At 40.5% G+C, this 26,256-nt stretch overlaps 2 protein-coding genes across 5 annotated transcripts; one reads left to right on the top strand and one right to left on the bottom strand.

Moving 5' to 3' along the window:
• The first annotated feature begins 385 nt into the window (after positions 1-385).
• On the top strand, positions 386-1,263 carry LOC148066814 (TLC domain-containing protein 5-like). The gene is made up of 2 exons (XM_087806914.1): positions 386-575; positions 677-1,263. Exons 1-2 carry the CDS (start codon positions 386-388, stop codon positions 1,261-1,263), a joined length of 777 nt encoding a protein of 258 aa, XP_087663040.1.
• A 1,049-nt stretch (positions 1,264-2,312) lies between these two features.
• LOC148066813 (rho guanine nucleotide exchange factor 12-like) lies at positions 2,313-26,232 on the bottom strand. 4 transcript variants are annotated; one of them, XM_087806795.1, is made up of 36 exons: positions 25,919-26,232; positions 22,043-22,134; positions 20,935-21,033; positions 20,193-20,242; positions 18,838-18,895; positions 18,456-18,631; positions 16,908-16,964; positions 16,546-16,641; positions 16,253-16,351; positions 16,061-16,171; positions 15,097-15,195; positions 14,978-15,020; positions 14,786-14,891; positions 14,566-14,703; positions 14,327-14,359; positions 13,454-13,568; positions 13,268-13,376; positions 12,954-13,184; positions 10,823-10,961; positions 10,595-10,758; positions 10,384-10,530; positions 10,109-10,194; positions 7,146-7,271; positions 6,960-7,074; positions 6,793-6,893; positions 6,645-6,722; positions 6,501-6,576; positions 6,259-6,426; positions 5,646-5,733; positions 5,489-5,572; positions 5,352-5,425; positions 5,023-5,220; positions 4,483-4,638; positions 4,166-4,314; positions 2,868-2,918; positions 2,313-2,802 (listed from the first exon to the last, which is right to left on the bottom strand). In XM_087806795.1, the coding sequence occupies exons 1-36, from the start codon at positions 25,981-25,983 to the stop codon at positions 2,770-2,772; spliced, it is 3,810 nt and encodes a 1,269-aa protein (XP_087662921.1). In that variant the 5' UTR covers positions 25,984-26,232; the 3' UTR covers positions 2,313-2,769. The 4 variants fall into 4 exon arrangements, with proteins under 4 accessions (XP_087662921.1, XP_087662922.1, XP_087662924.1 ...); XM_087806796.1 differs by having other exon boundaries at positions 13,268-13,373; XM_087806798.1 differs by lacking the exon at positions 25,919-26,232 and adding an exon at positions 22,761-22,788.
• Positions 26,233-26,256: the final 24 nt, after the last annotated feature.

Genomic DNA, 26,256 nt, shown 5'->3' with positions numbered 1-26,256 from the left:
GATGAAGACGACTGCTGGAGTTTTTTATCCATCTAGTTTACCGAGATTCTGAAACCAGGTGAGTCAAGCGTAAATTCACAAGTTAATCCTCTACAGCATCACTTCCTTGTAAATATAAGCATAACCTAAAACACTGGACTTTGTACAGAGTGTAAGAGAAATTATACTGTATATATTTAATATATGTTAAAACAAAACTAACTGAAAACGTTTTTGAAATGAAAAGAGAAATACTTTGAAGATAAATTAAACAGAAATGAAAGAAGAACAATTCTAAAAACGTTGACCAGAAGCCATTATAGCCTCTTTTAACAGAGAAAAGAGAGTAAAGGCACCATGAGACACATGTTGGGTCTGTCAGGAGGTTTTAATCTGTGCAGGTTCTATGGTGCTACTGCAGATCATCACCAGCCTGATTGGCTGGACGGCCCTCTACAGCTTCTTCTGCTGCCTCTTCGGTCCGCGTGGACCTGAGTGGAGCTGCCGACTGGTGACTCTGTCTCATGGGGTGGTCATCGTGCTTCTGACTGCATACGTCATCTTCGTGGATGGACCCTGGCCGCTCACACATGCAGGTTAGAAATATTCTTCTCTCGGATTGAGCAGAAGACACACCACACTCCTCTAGGTTTGTCTGCCATAGAAATGCTAAAACATATTTTCTGGTTCATTCTAGGCTCTGAGAACACAGACAGCCAGACCACCGTTCTTTCCATCTGCCTTGGCTACTTTTTCTTTGACATCGGCTGGTGCCTGATTTACCACACAGAAGGACCGCTCATGCTAGCTCACCATGCTGCCAGCATTGTTGGGATCCTTCTTGCCTTGCTCATGGGCGTTTCAGCCTGCGAAACATGCGCTGTGATCTTCGGTAGCGAGATCACCAATCCACTTCTGCAGATCCGCTGGTTTTTGAAAAAGGATGGACTCTATGACACCCTGCTCGGCGACGCTGTTGACGTTCTATTCATTATCCTGTTCGCTTTAGTTCGTGTTGGTGTCGGGACCGCAATGTTCTACTGCGAGCTCACATCTCACAGGACAACGTTTATAATGAAGCTCGGTGGGGTGGTGATGTACGGACTGGCCTGGGTGTTCATGGTGGACATCGGCAGATTCGGATATAAGAAGAGTCGAGCCAAGTACAGAAAGTGGAGGGAGAACAACGAACAACAAAAGGAAAAGTCTGAGAAAATGGTGAGACATGGTAACCATAAAGAAGACATCACACTTGCCAAAGACTTGACCTTCTCAACTGACTGACATAATCATGCCAACAGTAAAAAAAAAGAATGGCTTGTAAAGACTCTCTTGTTGATGTTTAAAATATTCAGTTAGCAGGAGAGAACATCTGAAACAGTGAGCATGTGGAAGCCTCCAGCCTGGTGAAAATGGCTTCTTCAACTCCTTTCGAACAAAAAAACTGTCTGTTAAGTAGATGTGGGCGGCCAAATCCTGCCCTGAGAAGATGGCTCTCTGTGTCAAACACTTCCTCAGGCTGGAGAAACCTTCTCTTACCAGACAAAGGCTCTTCAGACATGAGCTCCCAGTCACGTACAATACAGGGCTGAGCTCTCTACTCTCCTGAATTCTATAAACATCCACACCTGGGATCATGTGGTTGTAACACCTGACATGACAGGGGGAGTCAATGAACCAGGTGGATGATTCCAAATTCCACCAGTGGTTGGCTTATCCCTTTCCTGGTAAGAGACGGTTAATATACCAGCTTCCCTCACTAGTTTATTTAGAACTGAAGAAACCTCTTGGATAAAAGTTCATGACTATATGACATTAAGTTTTAAGGACGGAGGTTATTGTATTTGATCATTATAGTATTTTGTTTTGTTGCCGTTAATAAAAGGTTGAAACATGTTATATTTATCTTTGTAAGAGTCACTACACTATTTGCACACTCTTTCCCACATGTCTCTCACGCCAACTCAACAGGTGGTCTGCACTCTCTTCCACCAGGGGGGGCTGCAGACGAAGATAGAGTGATCATAGATTTGCGTAAGCGCTTTATCTCAATGAATGTGCATGGATGGAAATTGATATTTAATAGGTATTTCTTTGCTGTAGATTGTTGAATTGTGTTAAACATATTAATCCAACTCATTCATGCATTCATCCATCTTGACAGCCATATTTTTTAAGACTTTAAGGCACCAAGATCGACTTGAGGCCATCGTGGGAGGGTGGAGGTGGTTGCACAACTTGTCGAATTTTAAGTAAGGATACTAGGGAAAATTGTGTTTAGTTTGGGTACTGTATCATGACACTGCGTTATAAACACATAAAAGAAAGAAAAATACTTCAAGTACATTTTTATTTCTCTTTTAGTGACATATTTTGTTTAGACGTGTTAAGAATCAGAATTAGTGTCATTCATTTCCTAATAAACAGTTTAACTGTTTTCTTTGAGTTATCATGACAAAATTCATTCTTAGGATTAAACAGCACATGTAGAAGGAAAGTGATGGCCATATGAATGTTGCCATGACAACATCGGCCGAATATTTTGGTGAGTCAAGAAGAAGTTAAACAATACTGATGCTAGAATAAATAATCATCAACAAAAGAATATTGTCTGTCACAATGTGAAAGAATAAAAACAGAGAGGGAGTTTAAAAAATAAATACACTTCAATACATGAAATCCACATGGCATTGTTCATAATGACAGTTAATGCGAATGTTTCATGTCTGTCAACAGCAGCTTACAAACATCTCTCCTCCAGTGTTTTCACCTCCTCGTGACCTTGCCCGTTCAAGGGTCGGTTCCGTTGTCTGCAAATTCGATCTAAATTTCAATGAGAAAGATTAGATTCATGTTTATGTTGTTTTGAACTATATAGACACACTCACCACTGTTTGAGTCCGTTTCTGTTGTAGCTCGTTGTACTTGGTCTCTACCTCCTGAAATAACAGAATACTATAAGTGTCAATATGACCATTGAATGAAAAAAAAAGTTAAACACATAATTACTCAATGATCAAATGAAATGCAAAAGTTATCATTATTATTTTATAATCCAGACCATTAAATAATAATTAATTTTGACATTTATAAGAGTACATTTATTTGTTTATTTTGAGTTGTGTCAATCTCACTGTTCAGTTGACATGAACTTACATATACCTGTAACTTGCAGCATACAGCTACAGTATCTTGTACACGATCTTCTACTGTAATCATACATATTTTATTATATGAAATATGCTTCCACTGGGCCGTTCGATCAGAAACAATCTATAAACGTTCCTTGTTATACAGGTGATACTAAACTCTATTTATCAATGAAGCCAGATGATCAAGTAACAAATCAACAATCCTGTATTACAGATATGAAGTCCTGGATGACACAAAACTTCCATTTACTGAACCAAGACAAAACTGTAGTTCTATTTTTTTTAATTACAGTGATTAGCTTTAGTGATACAGTGATCCCTCGCTATATCGCGGCCTCTCTGTTTTTCTGATTTTTTTTTGTGTAATGCTTTTTTACAGCGTACATGTTGAGACCTAGATATTATTTAAACTACAGTACATTTGTATATTTTACATGTTTATTATTTAAATGTTAGTTAGCTGCATACGTTTTAAAAGAAAATTGAGACTATTTAGGATGTTTTGTTAAATTTCTACTAGGGATTTTTCCGACGGAGAGTGAAGATGATGTCATCAGTTGGTGCTGAGAAGTGTGCAGTCCTGGTTGTACACCTATAATTGTCTGCTTATTTTATCTACTGGGAAACGGATTCAGGGTAGGTTGTCTCACCAGTTTTTCCATGACTATATCGCACGGACACCGGGCTCTCCGTGCGAGCGGCCGCTCCAAAGTATTTTTTTTAAATCTGCGAAAGTTTAACTTTGAGAGTATTTCAACAAGAGAAAACTTTGAGAAGATGTTAATGCCCGTCTGAGAAAAGTGTATAAAGTGTGTGGTAAGGGGGTTTATGGTCTTAAAACATGTATAATTATTGTTAAAAAATAAAGCTGATTACTTGGCGGATTTTCTCTATTGCGGGTTATTTTTAGAACGTATACCCCTGGATAAACGAGGGTCCACTGAAACTTAATATAATTTATTATATATTTATATTTTTTTATAAAATAGCAAAAACAATTTAATAGAAATACTATTTAATTATTCAGGATGCACCTTCAGATAATGCAGGTCGGCCTGCAGGAGGCGCAAATGAGTCATCAGCTGTCGACTCAGGTCTGGTCCTCCACCGTCGGCCTGCGAGGACGAAGAGAGAAGCATCCTCATGTCGATGCCAACATCTTCTCTACCGTCGTTATCTGCACCTGCACACAGGTGATGAGGGACGTCAAAAGGAATGCAAGCACAGGTCTGTAGAAAGTGGGAAAGGCAAGAGGATAGCAAGAAGAGTGCCGTAGAATATTAGTGAAAATTGTGAAATAAAGAGAGCGTTAAGAGAAAGTCGACCAGTACTAGGACAGAGACTCTCTCACCGTCATTTTCCAACTGAATGTTGTCCGGCTGCAAATCAGCTTGATCCTCATCAGCAGCAGCAGGGGCAGCTTCTGCTCCTTCAGTGATCTTTTCAACCTTCTTCTCTTCGTCTCTAGCGATCATGTGACTGAAGAGAACGTCTTTCAGCATCAACACTGTCACACCAAAGAAGAGTCATTAGGAGTCGATCACTGATTCGGTTTTGTACATGTTCGTAAATATCTTCTTTGTGAAGCTGATTGTTCGCTAAAAGGCTACGGTTTGCAAAAAAGAACAGATTACTTCATTTCACGCCATTAAAATAATCTTAAAATTAGGTTGAGTAGATAAAAAAAGAAATTTGAATTTTGGATGAACTAAACCTAACTTTAGCATCAATTTGTGGCCAGCCAATTAGAATTCAGACTACACACCAAAGAACACAAGGTGCATCGAAGTAAGTTTTCACTCGGTGGGGGAAATTAAGAAACAGATATCCACTCTTATCTATAAATTGATTAAAAGACTGGGGAACAAGAAATATTTCCGTTGTGACCTACGCGTCCTCAGAGCTTCTTCTGCTTTGGATTCTGGGTAACAAAGTGCTTCAGGGTTTTTCAGAGCAACAGCACGTCGCGATCTCTCCTGTAAGAACGGCAGCGTGTCGGCCAGCTGACCATCTAGAAAGGCCTCCAGCTCCTCCCCTTCTGATCGCAGACTGTCAAACTCGTTCAACACCGCCAGGGAAGAAAGTACGTCTGCAGAAGGAGATTCGGATGTCATGGCGATAATAATGTAGAGGATCTGAGACATCCTGAGTTTTAGCCCAGAACCTACAAACCCATGAAGCTTGACAGCATAATAGGTCGTCTTAAATTACAGATTGTACCTTCAGCGGCTGCATTGTCGTTGCTAATGTCCAAGGTCTCAGAATTGATGATGTCGATAGCCTCCTGCTCAGCTCTAAAAAAAAAACAAATAACTATCAACACAAAGCAATAGCTTACACAGCCTTTGTGGACTCACTGGGATGGACCCGCAGTGGGCGTGTCTTCACTGTGCAGGTTAGCCTTTATGGATTCTGCGCACTCTGTGATGAGATGTTGCCACCTGGTGGTTTGAGTCAACAATACAAGGATGAGAGGAGTTACGGATTTTCTCACGTTTGTGTCAGAAAACTCACATTCTCTGATCGGAGACCGTCTGGGCGGTAAGCTCATAGATCTGAGCACCGTTCTCTGACATGGACAAGACGAAGAAGGATTTGTTGTCTGGATGAAGTGAAGAAGATTGTGAGTTGAAAAAATAAAAATTATAATAATATCTTGGCAAGTTGTCATATCAACTTCACAATCATGATAAAAAAAAATACATTTAGTGGAAGAAGGTTAATGTACTCACATGGACATTATTCTACAGATTTTATTTTTTAAAGATACAAGGATTAATTTGACAGAAAAATACCACAAACATTTGTTTTTAAAGGTGTATTCAAAACAAAATAATAACTAAATAATCAAATACAAAATAATCCATATATGTTTTTGAATTTAAAAATGTTCAAATGCATTTGTATAAAATTTTTAATTGTGGTAATATACAGAATATATACCACTTTAACTAATTTATTAGAATAACATTTTAATTCATCTTTGTTTTTCTCAATTTATTTTCTTCTGATTTTCAATTTGAACAAGTAAACTTCATTTTTCCTCAGCAAACAAGTGTTTCTGGTGGATTTATCAAGTTCTAACCCAACTCGCTCTGAAACTGATATAAATAAATTCCGAACTCACTGGTTGCAACAGAACGGACCAACACGGTGCTCAGCTTGATGACAGGGCTCAGTGTATGTTTGGTGTCAGCCACATTGGCCACGTTCTTCCCATGGAACCTTAGTACAAGACGCTCATCCTGCTTCTGCAGCAGCACCAGGATGTCCTCCAGCAGGATGGTGTAGAGCTCTAAAACAACAATATTAACTACACCTCTTGAGGCTTTAACTCCAGAATAAAGATTAAAGGCATCAGAGTCGTACCGATCGTCTTGTCTTTGTTGACCTTCCAGGTGAGCGGGCCCTCATGTACCAGCTTCCTGGTCCTCAGATCCAGGTTCTGCAGAAAAGAGAAGATAAGACATGGTTTCTTTATTTTCAGAGCCTATTATGGGTCAGAGTTTGCACCTTCAGTTCCAGAATCAGAGGGTTTTCAATTTGTTTCAGCGATGACACGTCCAGTCTTTTCTGGTATTCTTCCAACTTCTGCTTAGACAATTGAAAAAAAATTAAAAAATTGCTCTTTAAGACTTCTGAACAATACTATATTTGTCACCTGTTTGATCGTGGCCTCCTTCACAACTTGGTTGACTTCATTCAGGATCTTCTTACAACATTCAAGAGCTTTCTTCACCTTTTCCTTCTCTTCCATGTCATCTGTCAGGAGGAGCATCAAGTCTTAAAACCGCCTCGATTACATCCTGGAGCCCATCGGTTTCATACCCGAGTATTTGGCAATGTTTTCCAACAGAAGTGGGTATTTGGTGAACCTCTGCATTTCCACTGGGATTAGGTCTTTGAGCTGCAGCCGCCGACACAAACGGTTCCTCTCGGCCTCCTGCACAAAACCTTAATTGGTTTTCTTCAGAAACCAATCGCTGGTTAAGTTTAAGCATGTTGGCGTCTGACCTGCATGAAGAGAAGGAACCTCGGGTCTTTCTTCTTACGGGTCTTGATTAGCTCCAGAGCTGACGGTTGGTTGCTACAGTAAGTTCCGACTGCTTTGATGATCTTCTCCTCCTCATTGCCACTAAACTGTAGTCACCACAAAGAAGCACTTAATATTTGTCTGGTGACAACGTTAAAAGATGGTGAGGAAACTCAAGTCCAGAATTAAGAATGAAGCAAATCATTGGTGATGGATTCACTGACTGGCATGGTGAGAAGGGGTAGCAACAGAAAGATAGATAAACTTTATTGATCCCTCTGGAGGTCTCCTTTGGGAAATTGTTTTTTCAGCACACAGCAACACAGACGATAGATTCATGAAAGAAGAACAAGAACAAAGTACAATAAAAGAAAGTGCAAGATAACACAATCTTAATCTAAATATAAAGAACATGGATCAAAGAAAAATAACACAAAGACAAAGGATACAAATATTAACATGGAATATCATCTTTTTGCTCCACTACTGCCCCCAAACTCAGAATTAAACAGCCTAATAGCACAAGGAATTAATGAGTCCCTGAGTCTATTAGTTTTGCATCCGGGGAGGAGCATTCATGCTCCATCTGTTTCTCTGCTCACTGATGACAGTGTTCAGAGGATGACTGTCATCATCCATGATGGACAGTAGTTTGTTCAGTGATCTCCTCTCAGCAACTGTCACCAGTGAGTCCAGCTTCATGCCAACCACAGAGCCAGCCCTTCTGATCAATCTGTCCAACCTGTTGACACTCCTCTTGGACACATTCCCACCCCAACACACCACAGCATAAAACATGACACTGGCCACCAGAGACTGGTAGAACATGCAGAGGAGTTTCCTGCAGATGTTAAATGATCGAAGCCTCCTCAGAAAGTACAGTCTACTCTGAACTTTCATATACACGTGGTCTGTGTTGCAAGACCAGTCCAGTTTACTGTCCAGCCACACACCTATCTACTTATAGTTGTCAACTATATCCACCTCCTCGCCTCTGATGGACACTGGATGTGGCTTTGTCCTGGACCTCACAAAGTCACGTACCAGACTCATGTACTCGTCCTCGCTGTTGTCCCTGATGCATCCAACAATGGCAGCGTCGTAAGCATACTTCGGGATGAGAGTTGTAGCAGAAGTCTGTAGTATATATGGTGCAGAGGAGAGGGGCCAGTACTGTCCCCTAAGGTGCTCCTGTACTACTGTAAGTGTCAGACGTGATGTTCTTCAGCCTGACGTACTGTGGTCGATCAGTGAGATAGTCCAAAATCCAGGAGACCAGACCAGGATCCACATGCATCTGTGTCAATTTGTCCTGGAGCAGACTGGGCTGGATAGTGTTAAAGGCACTAGAAAAGTCCAGGAACAGGATCATCACTGAGCCGCTTCCTTTATCCAGGTGGGAGTAGGTCCGATGCAGGAGGTGAAGGGTGGCATCTTCTACACCAACCGCGGGGCGGTAGGCAAACTGTGGTCTTGTGCGTGCTGGACTTGTGGCCTGAGATTTTTGAGGACCACTCCAGTGTCTTCATTAGCTGTGAAGTCAGTGCCACTGGTCTGTAATCGTTCAGCACACTCGGTCGGATCTTTTTAGGGACTGGAACGATACAGGAAGTCTTCCACAGGTTTGGTACTTTCCCCCAGCCATAGACTGAGGTTGAAGACATGCTGGGGCGGCTCTGCTGGGGCGGCTCAGCTAGTTCAGCAGCGCAGGTGTTTAGCAGCCGAGCAGACACCTTGTCAGGACCAGCAGCCTTGCCCGGATGAAACTTCTGAATAACATCACGTACCTGAAGTGAGGTGATGCTGGGAAGCGATTGTGTTTAGCTGAGGGGGGCACAGGAAGGTGGGGCAGGTTCTGAAACGGGCAGCAGTGAGGGTGAGGTGACTTGTTCAAACCTGTTGAAAATCTAGTTGGGACCATTTTCCTCCTACACCGTGTCCACTGCAGTCACAGTGGATTTGGTCTTGTGTCCAGTGATGGTTTTAACACAATCCCAGACCGCTCTTATTTGTTCCCCTCAGCTTCTCCTTCAAACCTCCTCCTGTAGGTGTCCTTTACCTCCCTCATGCATCGCTTCACCTCCTGCTGTGCTGACCTCATGGCGTCCCTGTCCCTGCTCCTGAAAGCCACCTTCCTCCTGTTAAGGACATCCTTGACCTCCTTTGTTACCCACAGTCTATTTATAGGTTAACAGCGGACAGTCTCAGCAGGGGCGACAATGTCTAAGCAGAAATTTAAATAATCCGACAGTGTGTCTGACCCTCGATGTCCTCACCATGAGACTTCAGCAGCACATCCCAGTCTCTGATGGCGTCCTCAACAGCTGGTGTCCTAACCATTGTAGACAGGTTTTCTAAGATGGTCCACTTTGTTCCACTTCCTAAACTCCCTTCTGCTCTAGAGACTGCTGTCATCCTAATCAATAACGTCTTCCACCTTCACGGAATACACACGGACATTGTTTCTGATCCTGGGCCGCAGTTCTCCTCACAGGTCTGGCAAGCCTTCTGCAAGGCCATTGTAACCATCTCTAGCCTTACATCTGGCTACCATCCACAATCCAAGAGTCAATAGGAAAGAGCCAGCCAAGACCTTGAAGCCGCCCTTCACTGTGTGTCTGCTCAACACCCCCACTTCCTGGAGCCTTAATATTGTTATGATATATGGACTATTGTTGCTTTTTGTTTATAAAAAAAAGTCTACATTTGTTTTACCATTTCTGTGTTCTGCTAGAGACTTACCTGCAATTGGGTTCCTCTCTATATAGTTGAGGACATATTAATATTTTATAATTGACTGTCTTTGGGATAACATTACGTGAATTACTTATTTCGCTGCACATTTGGTACTTATTGAAAAACTTTTCTGGTGGCTGAAAAAACCCTTCTGGTTAACTTAATGTTTGAAATGATGATATGAAGAAATAATAAGTAACGTTGTTACCCAGGACAGAAGATCGTCTCCGATGTGACCAATCACAGATGTCTCACTTCTCTTCCTGATGCCGGCCATTTGGTCCGAGATATAGTCTAAGAGAAACAAATCGCTTTAAAACTGGAATAGGTGCTGAAAAGAATTATAGAATTATAAGTATAAATGTTTTTCTTAAACTAAAATTATTTTTCAACGTTTGTACACAAGCCAGGTTTCTTTCATACATGTATATATATTTATATGTTTTTTTGTGTTAAAATGTTCATATATTTTTAAACAGTTACTGTGAAGTTGGACAATCTCCTCCAGGTTGACGAAGATGTTCCGAATTTCCTGTGGGGGCAGCACTGAATCCCGGCTCAGCCTCTGGTAGAACACCTGGTCCAGCACCTTCAGTGTGCGAAGGTGGGCGCGCTCAGTGTACAGCAGTTCTGATGACAAAGTGTTCCGATAAACGTCATTGATATGCTTTTTTTTCATGGTCTGCTAACTTACCATTGATCACTTCCTGTCGATTGATCTCCTGTTGAGTCAGTGCTGCCAGAACTTCACGACTCACCAGACTCTGCCAGTCTAGTCGCTGATCTTCCATCTCCACGTAACTGGACATGTCGTCCTCACTATGTACGTCAGTTGGAACAGAGCCCGCTAGCTCACCCCTGTGGCGAGTCATAAAGGACCTTTTTAATTTACATCAACTGATCGGAAGTATGATCACACCACCTGAAGCTGTCATCGTCCTGCAGCCGCTCCACGTTTGAAGTACTGAAGTCAAACTGAGACGGTGTTGGATGGACACTAAGATCGCTAAAGTCACTGGACTGGAGGCCGTCAGTGGATCGCAGTGAAAATGGAGATACACCTGGGAATGATCAATATAAAGATGAGTTTTAAGTTTTGGCACATGGTACATGTACATTTATTTTATCACCAGTGCCTGCAACATTTCAGTCAGTTTCCTTAAAGGATTGATCATTTATGACTGATGATTGAATGAAGCTGAACTCTCCTAAATCTAACACCAGGTGGTCCTTTAAACATCTACACATCTACATTAATAGGATTAAAAAACTACTATTTCCCTACTTCAGCCATGAGTACATGATGAATTCAAAACAAAAGTATATGACAAAATTCTGCTATGTATTTACTTATTTCTGTACAAATTAGTTAGTTAATTAGTTAGTGTACACTATGTTTTCCACAATTTCTCTAAGCTTTTTACTAATAAATAATATATACAAATACTGTATATTAGAATCAAATATGAATCGTGTTCCTGTTTAATTATTTTCCTTGGCAATTCTAGACCAGAAATCTCTCCCCTTTTAAGCAAACGATTGCTCCACACGATTGCTTGGATCCCCACAGTAGACATTTTTTTTGCCTTTTTTGTGTAATTATGAGAGTATGAAGAGACTTCACATTGTTAATTGAAACCATCACTATTCATAATGATTTTCATACTTAGTTCAAAAATGTTTTCAATCGACAGTACTTGCAGAAAAGAAATATAAGCTCTAGCCATTGAGCTATGCAGATGCAGACTGTAAGGGACCCTTAAAAGACGGATGCAGTAATTTACTATGAACACAATTGTCTTTCATGCTTCGTACTACAATAATATTATAATTATTATTTTTATATATTTATAATATTAATAAGTAAAAACATAGGGGAATTGTAAAACCTTCTATAGACTAAAATTTGTACACTATATATTAAACATGCTGAATTTTGCAATATACTATTATTTCGTATTCATCATGACTCCTTGGCAGAAGTGAAAAGTTATAAGAAGTTTTAGTAAGAGGTTTTTCTGCGGTCATGTGGCTGCACCATTATTGGCCGTAGGTGTCAAGAGACAGGTCAAAGATTGCCACTAATGGCCACATACTGCCGGTGTGCTGCCACTACCTGCCACTCAATGCATCACCCGCTGGACAACAGCCAAACATGGAGTGAATAACATTGGACATCTCCTATGTCTCTCCGCTCCACTTGCAACATTTAAAAGAGGAGTTTCCCTAAATTACTTTTAATAATTACAAATCACAGTAGCTTGTTATTGCCTGCAAGCGGTTTTAATTTTCCAGAGGAGTCGAGAACTTATTTCTGCAATAAACAAGACACAAATAATCAGTGGCGTAATTTATCCTTAAATCAAGCAAATATTTAGGTATCTACATCATACAGGAACAACTAACAAGCGAGAGGCTTTAAAGCAATAAGGAGCCAATAGAAACAATCCTAGTGAACACTATGAAAGCCTTGTGGTCGGTGAAAGGCACTGTACTGTACAAATAAAGCTTCCTTACTTACTTGACTGTTGGTTTAATGCAGAGCTTAAAGAGTCAATTAGATCTCAATTAGATCCACCTTTATAAATACCGGTACTATTATATTATATTATATGGTATGTCATGGCTGTGGCCCGAAAATTGAGTAAGGCCACTAGATGTAGTGGAATAGGGTGCAGAAAGGAATAATAATTTGGAGCGAGCTATAAAAAATGTGGTCCAATAAATCCAATACTATATACCACCACGACCAGTAAAGATAAGAAATATGTTAAGATAAGCAGTTGACCACTAGCACCAACCCTTCAGAAGGCAAGACTACTGCTAGGAACACACCACCAACTAGCCCATCCAGACTAATCTCACTGAAAACTCAACCCTCCCTAAGCCCAAATTCCATATATGCAAAAGTCAACATCAAGGGATGTTAAACAGATAGTCCTAATATGCATATTCAATTTGAGACTGCGTTTTCCACACAAATCCGAATGATAACTTGGCAATCCACTTAAAGTATTTCAAAGTATGAGAAAGCAAACTGTCGTTTCACCCACTGGGTGAGGCGTCTTGTCCACTAGTGTCAAAGTGTTGACCATTGGGTGCATTGCTGGTCGGTGAGGCGATGAATGGAGAGAGTTGTACGCTGGAGTCTGAGACGTCAATAAGCAGATTCCCTCTCATCTGCCTAGGACTGGCATGGGAGTCACTAGTCTCTGGGATCACCGCCTGAGGAAGAAGTTTTGGCGACCGTTGTTTGTTCAACTCTAGGGCTTTTCCAACTGCACCTGAACGCATCATCAGAGGATTTAATACACACATTTAATTTTTTGGACTGTTTCAGATGACATATATGAATTTGAGAAGCAACCGGAGGTCGAGTCGACCCTGCTGAGTCGGCGTTGAGGACCAAGGATGCTAGGAAAGCGAGGCCTCTTTAACTTCTCATCCCCCTCCTTTTCAGGTCTGATGCTCTTCTGCTGAGGTAGTCAGATTAGAAACAACTGCTACGTATTAAGGGCTGATGACCATCAAGAGATTCAAAGCTCAAACAAACCTTGATCTTAGGCAGAAAGTTGATCCTGGGTCTCTTCTGCTCAAGGCAGCGAGCCTCCTTCACCTTCACCCCAAAATGTTTCATGACAGTGTGAATGACATACTGCATCGTCTGGCTGGACACACACACAAGCCAACACACAGACACACACATCCATACAAGTCAGCCTCAGCCACCTTAACCTACCTCATACATTCTCATCATTGCTACCCCCCCTCATTCTTTCTACCACATCAATGTAACTCATTAACGGTTTTCCTGTTCTTCTTTTACCTCCATCTGCCTATTCTCAATCATACATGTTGTGTGTCAAAACTCTCCACATGTCCGAACATCTGTTCTTCCCAACTTGTCTGAAACTTCTCTACAAGTTCCTCTGATTGAGTGATTTCAGATCCTTCTGGGTTTCTGAACATACTTTAGTGAAACAGCCATTGTGTCAAGTTTTCTTTTTCAACCATTGTAGGTGTTCTTGTTTGTTATGTTTGTCGATTTTGGAGTTAAATGTAATTTGTCTTCTCTTCATAAGGCTCTACTATAGATGATCACTTCTCCCTAAAAGTTTTTCTTTTTTTCCAGCACAAATATACACAAATAGCATTGCAAGAAGTGTTTGATATCTGCAATGTAAGCAACGTTATACAGTTTGTTGAAGAAATACTTAAAATAGTCAACTAAAGCTGCTGAGAAATGTAACATCTTCTGACATGATTGAATCGATTGTAAATAGGCACATAGTTAACCTTATCTTTTAGGAAAAAATACTTTTTCTTGTGCGTCTTTGACCCATGTTAGATTTATATTTTGTTGTTCAATGTTATGTGGATATTTGTGTGGTCTCAGATGAGAAAACACAATGACCTCAACACTTACCACTTCTCCTCTTCCGCTGGCTGTGATGTAATCCTGTAAGACCAAACTGAGGGTTGATGACATTCTTTAATTCTAGACTGACTGTTAAGTGTTACTTGTGCGTGAAGCTGTAATTATACATATACAAATGCAATCGTCTGTGTGTTTAGCTATGAGTCAGGGCAAGTTGTTGATTTGTGTGTGAAGAGGTAAGATGTGTATGTAGCTATTAGGTGTGTGTGGGTGTGTACATGTCATACAGAATGTCTTCTATCTTGACCAAGATGTTCTCAGCACAGCAACACTCGCTCTCTGATGTCTGAGCGTCCTTTCCTGCTTCCATGTCCAGTTTGGAAAGTTCAGACTCGGCCAGAGTCAAACCCATGCTGCGCTTTTGTCTGAAACAGACACACACAAACAGACAAACCTAAAGCAGATTCGCCCATCTCGTGCAGCTGATGTGTGTAATTGCTGTTTAACCTGAAGTCCTCCAGGTTCTTGTTCAGGTCAGGCAGCAGCGACTCCTGCAACACCTGAGAGTAGAGTTTAGACTGATCGTCCGGGTTCAAGTCCAGCCTCCGTCTCTCTGTCCCACACACAACATGCACACAAACATCAAAATTGTTCCTTCTCTTGTTTTTTCTGTGGTGTGTGTAAGCAGCAGAAACTCACCAAGTTCAGCAGTAACATGTTCTGGCAGAAAAACTCTAAGGTTCTGAGGACAGAAGAAACAAAAGAGTGATGAGTAAAGCAACAGCAGAAGTTTCTTATCTGAGAAGAGTGAAGGTTACAGCAGTTCGATCCAGAAAGAGCGAGTGAAGCTCTGGGATGAAACGTCGACTTTCTCTCGAACTGGTCTGTAGGTGAAGGTCGGCAAAAAGGAAACACAACTGGAGAGAAGAAACAAACTTCAGCCTTGTGCTTGGGTTACAACAAATTGACATATTCTTGTCAGTTTACATCAGTAAACATGTAACTGTGATTCTCTTACAATCGTACAGATATAATCAATAACTATTTTCCATTTTAGTCATACACCATTATAGATATAGAAAAGAATACATTTTCTTATTATGTTCCTTAATATTTCTGCCCCTTTCACCAACTTTTTCACCGAACAAATACTTCAATACTTGAATACTTCAACGTTAATTGTTGATTTTTATTAATTACATTAATTTAGTTTTCAATAGTGATTATGCTGTATTTCTATTTTTATTTTTTATAATTTATGTTGTGTTCTTCCCTAGAGCTAGCTTCTGCAGCCGGAGATCAGCTCTCCCAGGTCCCCGCTTTAGTGCCGCCCAGTAGCTTGGGCAAGGAAAGTCTGTAGCCACCTTTCTGTAACAATAAGTGAATGCATACGTCTATGTTCAGTTTCTAGAAGGTTGTGTGTAAAGCCGTGTGTAGATGGTAAAGCAAAACGCCTGTGAGTATCCTTATATATTTAACATTTTAACTATAACTAACCTCTTAGACTGATGTGTTTGGCTGTACTTTTTGTCATTTCAGGCCAGCAAGTATCAGCTCAAGGACTATTCAGTCCAATTTAGTAGTTTAGTAAGTGATTAACTGAGGTGCACAGATGGCTCCTGGATGACAGCATGTATTCATCCTTTATCAAAGTTGGGTGAGTAGCAGAACATTCAGGGCTGCCATTTTGTTTGGAACTTTGCCCTAAGCAGCTGAATACTTCACTGCGTTTGACTTCTGGGCCCATGATCATCATCCAAGTGTGTGCGTGTGTGCGTGTACCAGAGGTGAAGGGTCAAACTGTGAGATGACATGATGCATGAATACTGCAAGGTGAGCAGGTCGAGTCTTCAGCATGTGTATGTCCTGGAAGCAGCTTCTTTGTTCTGGAATCTGTACATGTATTAGACCACAGAAGAAGTGATGACATCACTGATTCAACTTCTGCACTTCACAAGCTCATGTGAGACAAACCTGCTCCTCCTGCGAGTCAAAATAATCGTCCTCAGCTCCAATAATCTCAGGGTGGAGATGGTAGGGTGGGTTTCCCATGATGCACTTTGGTCTGGACTCCTGCAGGGGGGGGACATGTTTGCATTTTAAGTGCCCCATAGTCCAACCATCTAAGAATACAGCAACCAATACTATCTTGAATATGTTTTATATACATTTATTTAAAATGGAACTTTAGATGAAAAACTTGCTGCCGTCACTTTAAATAAGGCAGGAAGTCCTACTTTTCTACTCCCACTTTTCATGTCTCTCACCACGTCCTCCTCGGAGTCTAGAACACTGCAGGGGTCACATCCTTTTTGGCGGTTGATGTTTGGACTCTGATGTGGGGTCTGGTCGCTGCTGGGGCTCTTCAGAATTGAACCAGCACACATATGATTCAAGAGTTGACTTAGTTTGTTTAGTCTGCTGAAGGGTTTTGGAAAATCCCCACCAAGATCTATTTATAGACTTTGTGATGAAAGAGCAGACTTCCTGTGTAGATTAGATTTCAGATTGAGAGTCATCAACTCTGAGTCTCAGTATTTTATTTAGTAAAGTAAATATTATTTAAAAGGAAGTCTAAAGACAAGTCTAAATATGCTTGACTGGCCCAGGGATCTGTAGGGTAACTTACAGAGTTTTCAGCACAAGATGTCCACGTTTGGTCTTCATCCTTCCTTTTGCACTCATCCTGAAAGAAAACCTTATTTGTAACTTAAATATTTGTAACAACATCCGTTACAAGACGTCTTTAACAAAATGCCTGTAATAAAAGGTCTCTAAAACCATGTCGGTAAAAACATAATCGCAACTACAACAGCTGCTAATGAAGCCCATAACAACATGTCTAAAACACATCTGTAACAAAACGTCTGTAACAACACGTCCGTGACAACACGTCCGTGACAACACGTCCGTGACAACACGTCCGTGACAACACGTCCGTGACAACAAGTCCGTGACAACACGTCCGTGACAACACGTCCGTGACAACACGTCCGTGACAACACGTCCGTGACAACACGTCCGTGACAACACGTCCGTGACAACAAGTCCGTGACAACACGTCCGTGACAACACGTCCGTGACAACACGTCCGTGACAACACGTCCGTGACAACACGTCCGTGACAACACGTCCGTGACAACACGTCCGTGACAACACGTCCGTGACAACACGTCCGTGACAACACGTCCGTGACAACACGTCCGTGACAACACGTCCGTGACAACAGGTCCGTGACAACAGGTCCGTGACAACAGGTCCGTGACAACACGTCCGTGACAACACGTCCGTGACAACACGTCCGTGACAACACGTCCGTGACAACACGTCCGTGACAACACGTCCGTAACAACACGTCCGTGACAACAGGTCCGTGACAACACGTCCGTGACAACACGTCCGTGACAACACGTCCGTGACAACACGTCCGTGACAACACGTCCGTGACAACACGTCCGTAACAACACGTCCGTGACAACACATCCGTGACAACACGTCCGTGACAACACGTCCATAACAACACGTCCGTAACAACACGTCCGTGACAACACGTCCGTAACAACACGTCCGTAACAACACGTCCGTAACAACACGTCCGTAACAACACGTCCGTGACAACACGTCCGTGACAACACGTCCGTGACAACACGTCCGTGACAACACGTCCGTGACAACACGTCCGTAACAACACGTCCGTAACAACACGTCCGTAACAACACGTCCGTAACACGTCCGTAACAACACGTCCGTAACAACACGTCTGTGACAAGGTCTGTACCAACACGTTTGTTACCAACATGTCTTTAACAAACACATTTGTGCATTACATATAGACAAGACGTCTATGTCAACAAACCTCTAACAAAATTACTATAACAATATTTTTTTAACAACATGTCTGTAACAACATGTCTGTAACACGCTGGTAACAACACTTCTGTAACTAACACACTTATCACAACAGGTCCGTAACATCATGTCCATAATTAACGTGTTCCTAACAACACGTTTATAACTACAAGTTATTTACTAAACACCTTGGTAACTTTCATAACATGCTATTTATCCGTTTATCCTCAAAAAGTGGATCAGTTACATCTTATAAGTCTTGTCTTTATTTATTTATTTCAACTTAAGGACTTTTGAAATGTTTGACAGCACATGGACAAGTTTTTACCTTGTCAGTTGCTGGAGGTGGGGAATCGATGCTACTCTCTCTGCAGAGCAAATGGCACACTTCCTTTTCTTCTTCTCCTTTCTCCTCAACTTCCTCCTGCTCGCCCTCCTCTTCCAGAAATATCTGAGGAAGACCTGGAGGTCTCCCCAGTACTGTCAAGGCAACATATGAGCCTGCTGGGGAGGTAAAAATACAAACTAAACTTTAACATATGATTTGGATTAATGAACGAAAGAAAATACTGACAAACATTCTTAATTTAATTATAATTTTTAATGAATGTTTCTCTTGGAACTACAAAGTTAATACTGTACATGTTTAACATTCTCTGATGGTTAATTGTTTTGTTTTTTAAAAAACCTGTACTATTAAGTTTACTCACATTTAATCAACTTTACAACCTCGAGGTGGTTGGAGTGGGTCACAAATGTCCCGTTAACCTGTCAGGAGGAAGTCAACATATAAGGAGCTTCATTCAGTCAAATTCTTCCAACACCCAGTCACCATGACGACAAATTAATGATTGGTAAAAAAATGAACCTTTTTTGTGATTGTTAAATTAAGCAGATTCCTTTGTGGAGCCGCAACACAACATTATGTTTATGAACTGGTTTAATTTTACATAAACCACTGACAGGGAAGAAACGTTTCAACATGAATGGTTTAAACTAGTGATATGCAATGTCAAAAAAGTGAAAAAACATAATAAAAGTATAGTTGATAGTAAAAGTTACTTTTGCTTTTGATATATGTTCAAATTAAATTATTTCAATATAATTCATATTTATATAAATAATTGTCATTTAGAGTCATGGTTGATAATTAATGATTTAATACAAGAAAAATGTTTTTTTCTAAAAAAAAACAAAAACACAAAATATGTAGATGAAGGAGGATAATCTTGTGTGTCATCTAATATCGACCTCAAAACAGCACAACTGTTAAGTGAGTAGAACAACACAGGAATATGTTGATTGCGTTCTTCCAAAAAACTCTTGTGCAACTGGCTGAGAGTTCAAATAAGAAATTACAGTATTACAGTATTTAAGTTGATGTTTTATTTAATTCGATTTTTTATTTATTTATTTATTTTTTAAATCGAAGCACTTTATTTTGTTCTTTCTTTATATATAAATTATGCCCTTTCTATGGTTTGTTCTTCTGGGAAGTTTAGGATTTGCATCCGTGGATTTGTCATTGCCATTTATAGTTGTCAAAAAAATTCATGGTAAATTTCTAATTAAAATATTTATTTTAGAAAAAAAGATTGCTTAACTTCATGTTTTTAGATATTGTTTTTCAACATATCATTTTATTTAAATTACCTTTGGAAAGATACTGTGTTGTCTGACAAAACGAAAGTTAAAATTTAACTTACAATACCTTTGCAGCCCACCAGAAGGCACAAAACAAAGGTTGAGAGTCAGTGATCTAGAACTTAGAGGGCCAACACACTGAGCGGCCAACATAGAGGATAACATGACCAAAAATCAAATTTGAGTGGGAGCCACATTTTTAAGCAAATATCCAGTTTGCTCCATTCCTGCAGGGGCCAGCACCTTCCAACACAGAATCATTAACTGATCCACTACAGATATCATCACTAAGTTAAGATAATTATAATCAGGTTCCATTACCTTCATAACCAGGTGCCACAAAATGACACAGGCAACAGAAAACGGTTCCGATTATGTTGACAGATGTTCTCAATAGAATGTTCACAATGTTTAGATTCACCTTGATGATCCGATCACCTGTCTGGACTCCTGCTCGCATAGCTGCTCCATCTGGAAGACAGATGTATGTTTGCCCAGTGTCGGTGGAATTTCAGTATGAGAGTGTGTGTGTGTGTGTGTGTGTGTGTGTGTGTGTGTGTGTGTGTGTGTGTGTGTGTGTGTGTGTGTGTGTGTGTGTGTGTGTGTGTGTGTGTGTGTGTGTGTGTGTGTGTGTGTGTGTGTGTGTGTGTGTGTGTGTGTGTGTGTGTGTGTGTGTGTGTGTGTGTGTGTGTGTGTGTGTGTGTGTGTGTGTGTGTGTGTGTGTGTGTGTGTGTGTGTGTGTGTGTGTGTGTGTGTGTGTGTGTGTGTGTGTGTGTGTGTGTGTGTGTGTGTGTGTGTGTGTGTGTGTGTGTGTGTGTGTGTGTGTGTGTGTGTGTGTGTGTGTGTGTGTGTGTGTGTGTGTGTGTGTGTGTGTGTGTGTGTGTGTGTGTGTGTGTGTGTGTGTGTGTGTGTGTGTGTGTGTGTGTGTGTGTGTGTGTGTGTGTGTGTGTGTGTGTGTGTGTGTGTGTGTGTGTGTGTGTGTGTGTGTGTGTGTGTGTGTGTGTGTGTGTGTGTGTGTGTGTGTGTGTGTGTGTGTGTGTGTGTGTGTGTGTGTGTGTGTGTGTGTGTGTGTGTGTGTGTGTGTGTGTGTGTGTGTGTGTGTGTGTGTGTGTGTGTGTGTGTGTGTGTGTGTGTGTGTGTGTGCGTGTGTGTGTGTGTCTTACCTTTCTTGACCATCTGCACAAACACAGGATTGTCTCCACTCACTGTCAGTCCGAAACCATTTGTATCTCTCTGGATGATCACACAACGCTGGACCAGACCTGATGACACACAAGCCAATAATCAACCAGATGCGTCAGCAAACCAATGCTGCAGGAAACATACATCAACTGACTAAAACCTTCTCTCTCCAGTGAACACTTCCAGATCTCCAGCTCTCCCTCCACCTCTTCTTTGCTATTACTACATGTCACCAAATAATCAGCAGAGACTCGCTCATGTCTCGATGTATAACTTGATGTCCTAACCAACAGTATATGCCAGCTATACAGTAGCATCATCATCTTTGACAATGCGATGGCTCAGATGGTTAAAATATGATGATTTAATAGTTTATTTCTCTAAACTTCTACATTGAAATGTTATATTTTGTGGGATAGTAGTCTACATACAGTATTCTAGAGGATATGTATGTCAGTCATTGATTGTAACTTGGGATGTTTGATTTTAGCATAATAAACCATGATGACAAAGCAATATGTGCAACATACTAGAAGATATCTATTATCATTGATAGTTATTTAGTGATTTATCATATCTTAAATTTAGTGGGTGAAAAAAAAAAATGTTTTAAACAATAATTTAATATTGTGTGGTTTCTTTTAGAGTTTGCTGGATTCAGGCAAAGAAGTTTATTATGATAAATAGTAATGAATGAGCATGAGAAATGTCAAGTGTGGCATGATGTGTAAGAATGGATTCAATTGAGTGACTGTCTCACTCAAAGTGTGATGCTTGGCAACCTCAGCATCACCATACCAAACAAGATATGATGTAACTCTCCTCTCACCAGGAATCCTTCAGTCGCTCTGACACCACTGTCTCACCATCTTTAAACATGTCATGCACCAGCCTCACATGAGTGTGTGCCTGTGTGCAGTACGACGCTTCCTCTCCAGCCACTGATTTTATACACTTGAATTTATTTGCCTCAACAAAGACACCGTGCAGTTCCTTTTGACTTATTGATTGCCATCTTATAGGCAAATAACACTCTGCCAAAAGTCTCGCTCAACTCAATGAAATAAACACATATTTCACAACAATCACCTGTGGGGTCAAACTCATGCTTGGGGAAGGTGGGTGACTTTTCATCTTTCAGTGTCTTCTCTCCCAAATCTTTGTTGAGAATGTTCGGCGTCCTGAAAAAAAAGACAACATTTGTTCATCCAGTCATCGTCATCATAAACCGCTTAATGCTCATGCCTGAGAGGAACAGACGTCTCTGAAGCCGTCTGATGATATGGTAGAGAAACGAGAAACATATTCTTGAATCAGTTTGGTGTTTGATTGAGGGGAATTAAGTGAGGCCTAACCCAACACCAGTTTTCTATTTCAGAATAAAATCTACAAGCGCTAGTTAAGTACAGTGATGATAGTAGACAGGCTCGACTGGTGTATGTATAACCTTTTAGTTTTTATGTTGGCACTTGCAACGTCACAGCAAAGCCAATTTCACGATAAAGTCAAAGTTTTCTAAATTGTCTGTTTTGCTGGTGAACCATGTGACTTTAAACCTCTACTTCCTTTTGGGTCGTAGATGAAGACAATTATAAACGACTGGGGAGATAACCGGAGTGAGTCATCTACTGCTTTCCTCCTGGGAGGCAACTCTGATGTGCAGGGTATTAATAGCAGCGGTTCCACCCCCTTGTTCCCCTTACAGCACCCCCCACCCACCAGAAGAGGACTTTGTTTGGACTGGTCCTCTACTGACAATGGAGGCCCCCAGACTGGCAATAATGGTCCCTGCATCACAGAGACTTACTACAGGGCAGCTCTGCAGGACGGATCCAGAGAAACAAGGACCCGGATTTTGGCCTGGGTCCTGTTTCCTGATGGTGGAAGAAGTGGAGGAAGGGAAAGGGGGAGGAAGACAGTTGAAGAGAGTCAAGAGCAGATCAGAAGAGACAAATGAATCGGTGAAAACACAAATATAAATGACGTGAAAGTGTTATTACAGCAAATAAAGTTACTTGTAATATTATTTATTTAAAAAAAAAAACTTTACTTACATAGAAATATATCAACAATATATTATTTAAAGCTTCAGTTATTCTACTGGAAAATATCACATGAGGGACATACAAGTATTCTATAAACAAAAAACAATATTAAAATAACAACAATAACTGTAAATGGAAAAAAAAACACCACGCTCTCACTACTTTTACTTTTTGATTAACAGTGAATTGGTTCAAAGTTGAAAAAATAATAATAATGCACTGACTGGTCACTTTTATTATGAGAACTGACACTCAACTCACCTCCACAAACGCATCTCATCTTTGCCTTCTTATTTGACATACAACACAACAACGCCCACCAAACGGACTCCCTCCAGACTTCTGCACAAGCACAACAGCTTTCCTTAAGATTTCAATAGGTTATGTCGCACCAATCTGGGTAAATTATGTGATCTCAAAGTCTCATCTCTGCTCACAACTTTATGGAAAGACAAATGTTCAGCAACATCATTAGAGAGAAGAAAAGTTCTCCCTTGTGTGCATGTTAAACTTGTGATGCCAGCTCAACAATGGCTCATTTGCTTGGACTGCTCTGTACTTAAAAGAAGAATAAAGAGGGGATCTAAGATACCATGTTATTCCTCTGAGACGAAACAGCCAAGGTCTCGGCTCCTCGGGGCTGAGATACAAGCGGTCCCACACACGTTCCAACACTCATTAGCAACACAAGATAATTAGTTTGACTTTGAATTAGTTTGTTGCCTGCCGTGACACCAACACACATCAAGTGCGCACACTCACTTCCATGGAGTGTTTTTTTTTATAAACTTTCAACTACAAAAATTGGGTTGAACACGCATACACACAAACTCAAGGACAGAAACACACCTGGTTAGACGCAAATGCACCTACAGTACACACCGAGAGCACAGCGACACAATCTCAGAAACATTTGAGAATAGCCAAAGTAAACCACCGATACACCGTCGAACAGATTTGTTGAAACTCATGCACACTCGACAACTTAGGATCGCATCAATTACGGAACCACAAAACTTCACACTCAAATGGTCAGAAAAAAATACTCAGAATCACAGATATTTTTAAGTTACATCAGATTTTTAACCAGGACAGAGGTGGTGTGTGTGAGTGTATGCGTGTCACAGGGAGGCATGTGGGAGGTGGTAAAATGCAGTGCTCAGCAAAGTTGCATGATAAAGGGCAGAAGAGTCCAGAAAATCCAGACAGCAATCTCTACGCTGCAGGACCAAACACTCATGTCGACAATACCAACATTGACAACACAACTCAAAATGAGCACGAAGCGGTTTGTTGTAAGATGTTTAGCACAACACCTCTATATGTAACAGCAGCACGACACATTGTCCGTCCAGAGTGGAACAGGGAAGTTTGGTTATTTGGCATAGTTCACATCATAACAGTCCACATCCAGTCTTTTTTCTCTGAAATCTCTTTGTTTGAAAACCTTTGATTTGCAAGTATACCAGTAAAGTTCAGGGGTGTCACACTCATCCCACAGGCGGCCAAACTGTTATCAGAGTCTATGTCATGGGCTGATTTACAAAACAGTCTTTCTATGAAAATATGTGTCTGATTACAATATTGTATTTTCTATCTTGGAGGCTCTATTGTAAATATTTCCATGTTTGTTGTCCTTCAGCAAACACTCCCATCAAAATAATTTTTCTTCTTTTGTTATTGGGAGTCCCTGTATAATTGTCGACATTATATACACTGATATCTTTATTAATCACAATATGAACTAGAACATTTATTGACTTTGATTTTGAGCCAACCATCCAGTGGGCCGTGGTGTAGATGAACAAAGGTCAAGTCTGATCACAATAAACCTATTTAAAACCTTCCATTTGTCAGGAAATAATTATCTTTATATTATCACACAAACACATTTAATCCACAGCAAACAAGGATGGTCATGATTAGTCAAGGTAAATTAGTAATAGTCAAAATGTTGTGTATTCAGATCCTTGTTTTTACTAACCTCAGTCATTCGTCATCAATCCAAGGATTAGAAACAACTGACCCGGTACATTGCTGATTTTTGATCACGCCCAGACTATTTTATATGAATCACCCTCATGGCCGACGAAACCTGTCCATGAATAGTTCAGTTTGATGGCATCAATTATTCTTTCTCAGCAGCCACCTTGTTCAGATGGCGTCCAGGTTCCCAAAGTATTTCTATATAGAGTTATAATATAGAGTATATAGTATATAGTAGAGTATATCGAGTTATAATATAGAGTATATAGTAGAGTATATAGAGTTATAATATAGAGCAATTTGTGTTCAATTGTTGATTTGTTTGACGCCCTATGACAGGTTGTGGTCTAAACAGGAGGGCTGTGGCACTAGAGCTAACCACCAGAGAAAGATGCTGACTATTTTAAAGATACTGAAACAACTTAACGGTGAGTGTTGGAAAGGTTTACTTGAGACTTAAAATAGATAAGATTAAAAATATATATATGATTTCTACTTTGTGGATTGTTCTCCATGGCAAGGTGTTTATTGTTATTAGTTACTAAAGTAAGATGACCTATTCACTGTGCAAAAGATCTAGACAACTTCACTGAATAAAAACGTTTAATTTAAATGTCATGTTTAATATTGTACTTAGCAAGAGGCTTTAGATTATTTAGTTTTGAGTGCCAAATGTCAGCATCTCCCCGACATAAGCGGATGCTGCCTGACACATGCATCCATTTTTCAATTGACTTAATTATAGTACTTTTAGACACAACTCCTCCACATCCAAAGAACAACATTGACCTTTCAAATTCAACTCTGACCCTTGTCTTTGGTGAGAAATGAACGCCGGATAGGCGTGTGTGATTCAATCCTTGCTTTTTGTCATCGAGCGACAATATTGTATTTTATTCATAATATTGAGAATTAAAGAAAATGAGATGCTTACCTGTCAACGAGTGTTGACTGCATTTGACAAGTGTTTCCAAAATCTTTAGCAACTAAACATAACATCTATTTCAACAGACACCAGACTTGACAACAGGAGTTTTCAATCCCAGCTCTGGAATATCTTCATCGTCCTTCTGGGAAACTTCCGTCTGCAGCGGAAAAACTCTTCGCTAAAACTTTCGGACGAAATCAAACGTCGGGATTCTTTGCTTCACTGGAGATTTACTACAAGCACTTTTGTTTCTTATTCGCCACAGTTCCCTCGCCGAAATGTGATGGAAATGAAAAAGGAAAAGCTGAACTCCAGTCTGACTCCCACCGCCCCAAACACACGGG

This window comes from Callionymus lyra, chromosome 14 (assembly GCF_982586985.1).
Source record: "Callionymus lyra chromosome 14, fCalLyr1.hap1.1, whole genome shotgun sequence".
NCBI lineage: Eukaryota > Metazoa > Chordata > Actinopteri > Syngnathiformes > Callionymidae > Callionymus > Callionymus lyra.
This window is presented reverse-complemented; position numbering and strand designations above follow the sequence as displayed.

Coding starts and splice junctions, on each gene's coding strand:
- LOC148066813 (XM_087806795.1), bottom strand. CDS start 25,983: ATGTTATGTTTAGTTGCTAAAGATTTTGGAAACACTTGTCAAATGCAG. Junction 10,759..10,822: donor CAGGACGATGACAGCTTCAG/GTGGTGTGATCA, acceptor GACTCGCCACAG/GGGTGAGCTAGCGGGCTCTG. Junction 10,531..10,594: donor TCGACAGGAAGTGATCAATG/GTAAGTTAGCAG, acceptor CTTTGTCATCAG/AACTGCTGTACACTGAGCGC.
- LOC148066814 (XM_087806914.1), top strand. CDS start 386: ATGGTGCTACTGCAGATCATCACCAGCCTGATTGGCTGGACGGCCCTC. Junction 576..676: donor CTGGCCGCTCACACATGCAG/GTTAGAAATATT, acceptor GGTTCATTCTAG/GCTCTGAGAACACAGACAGC.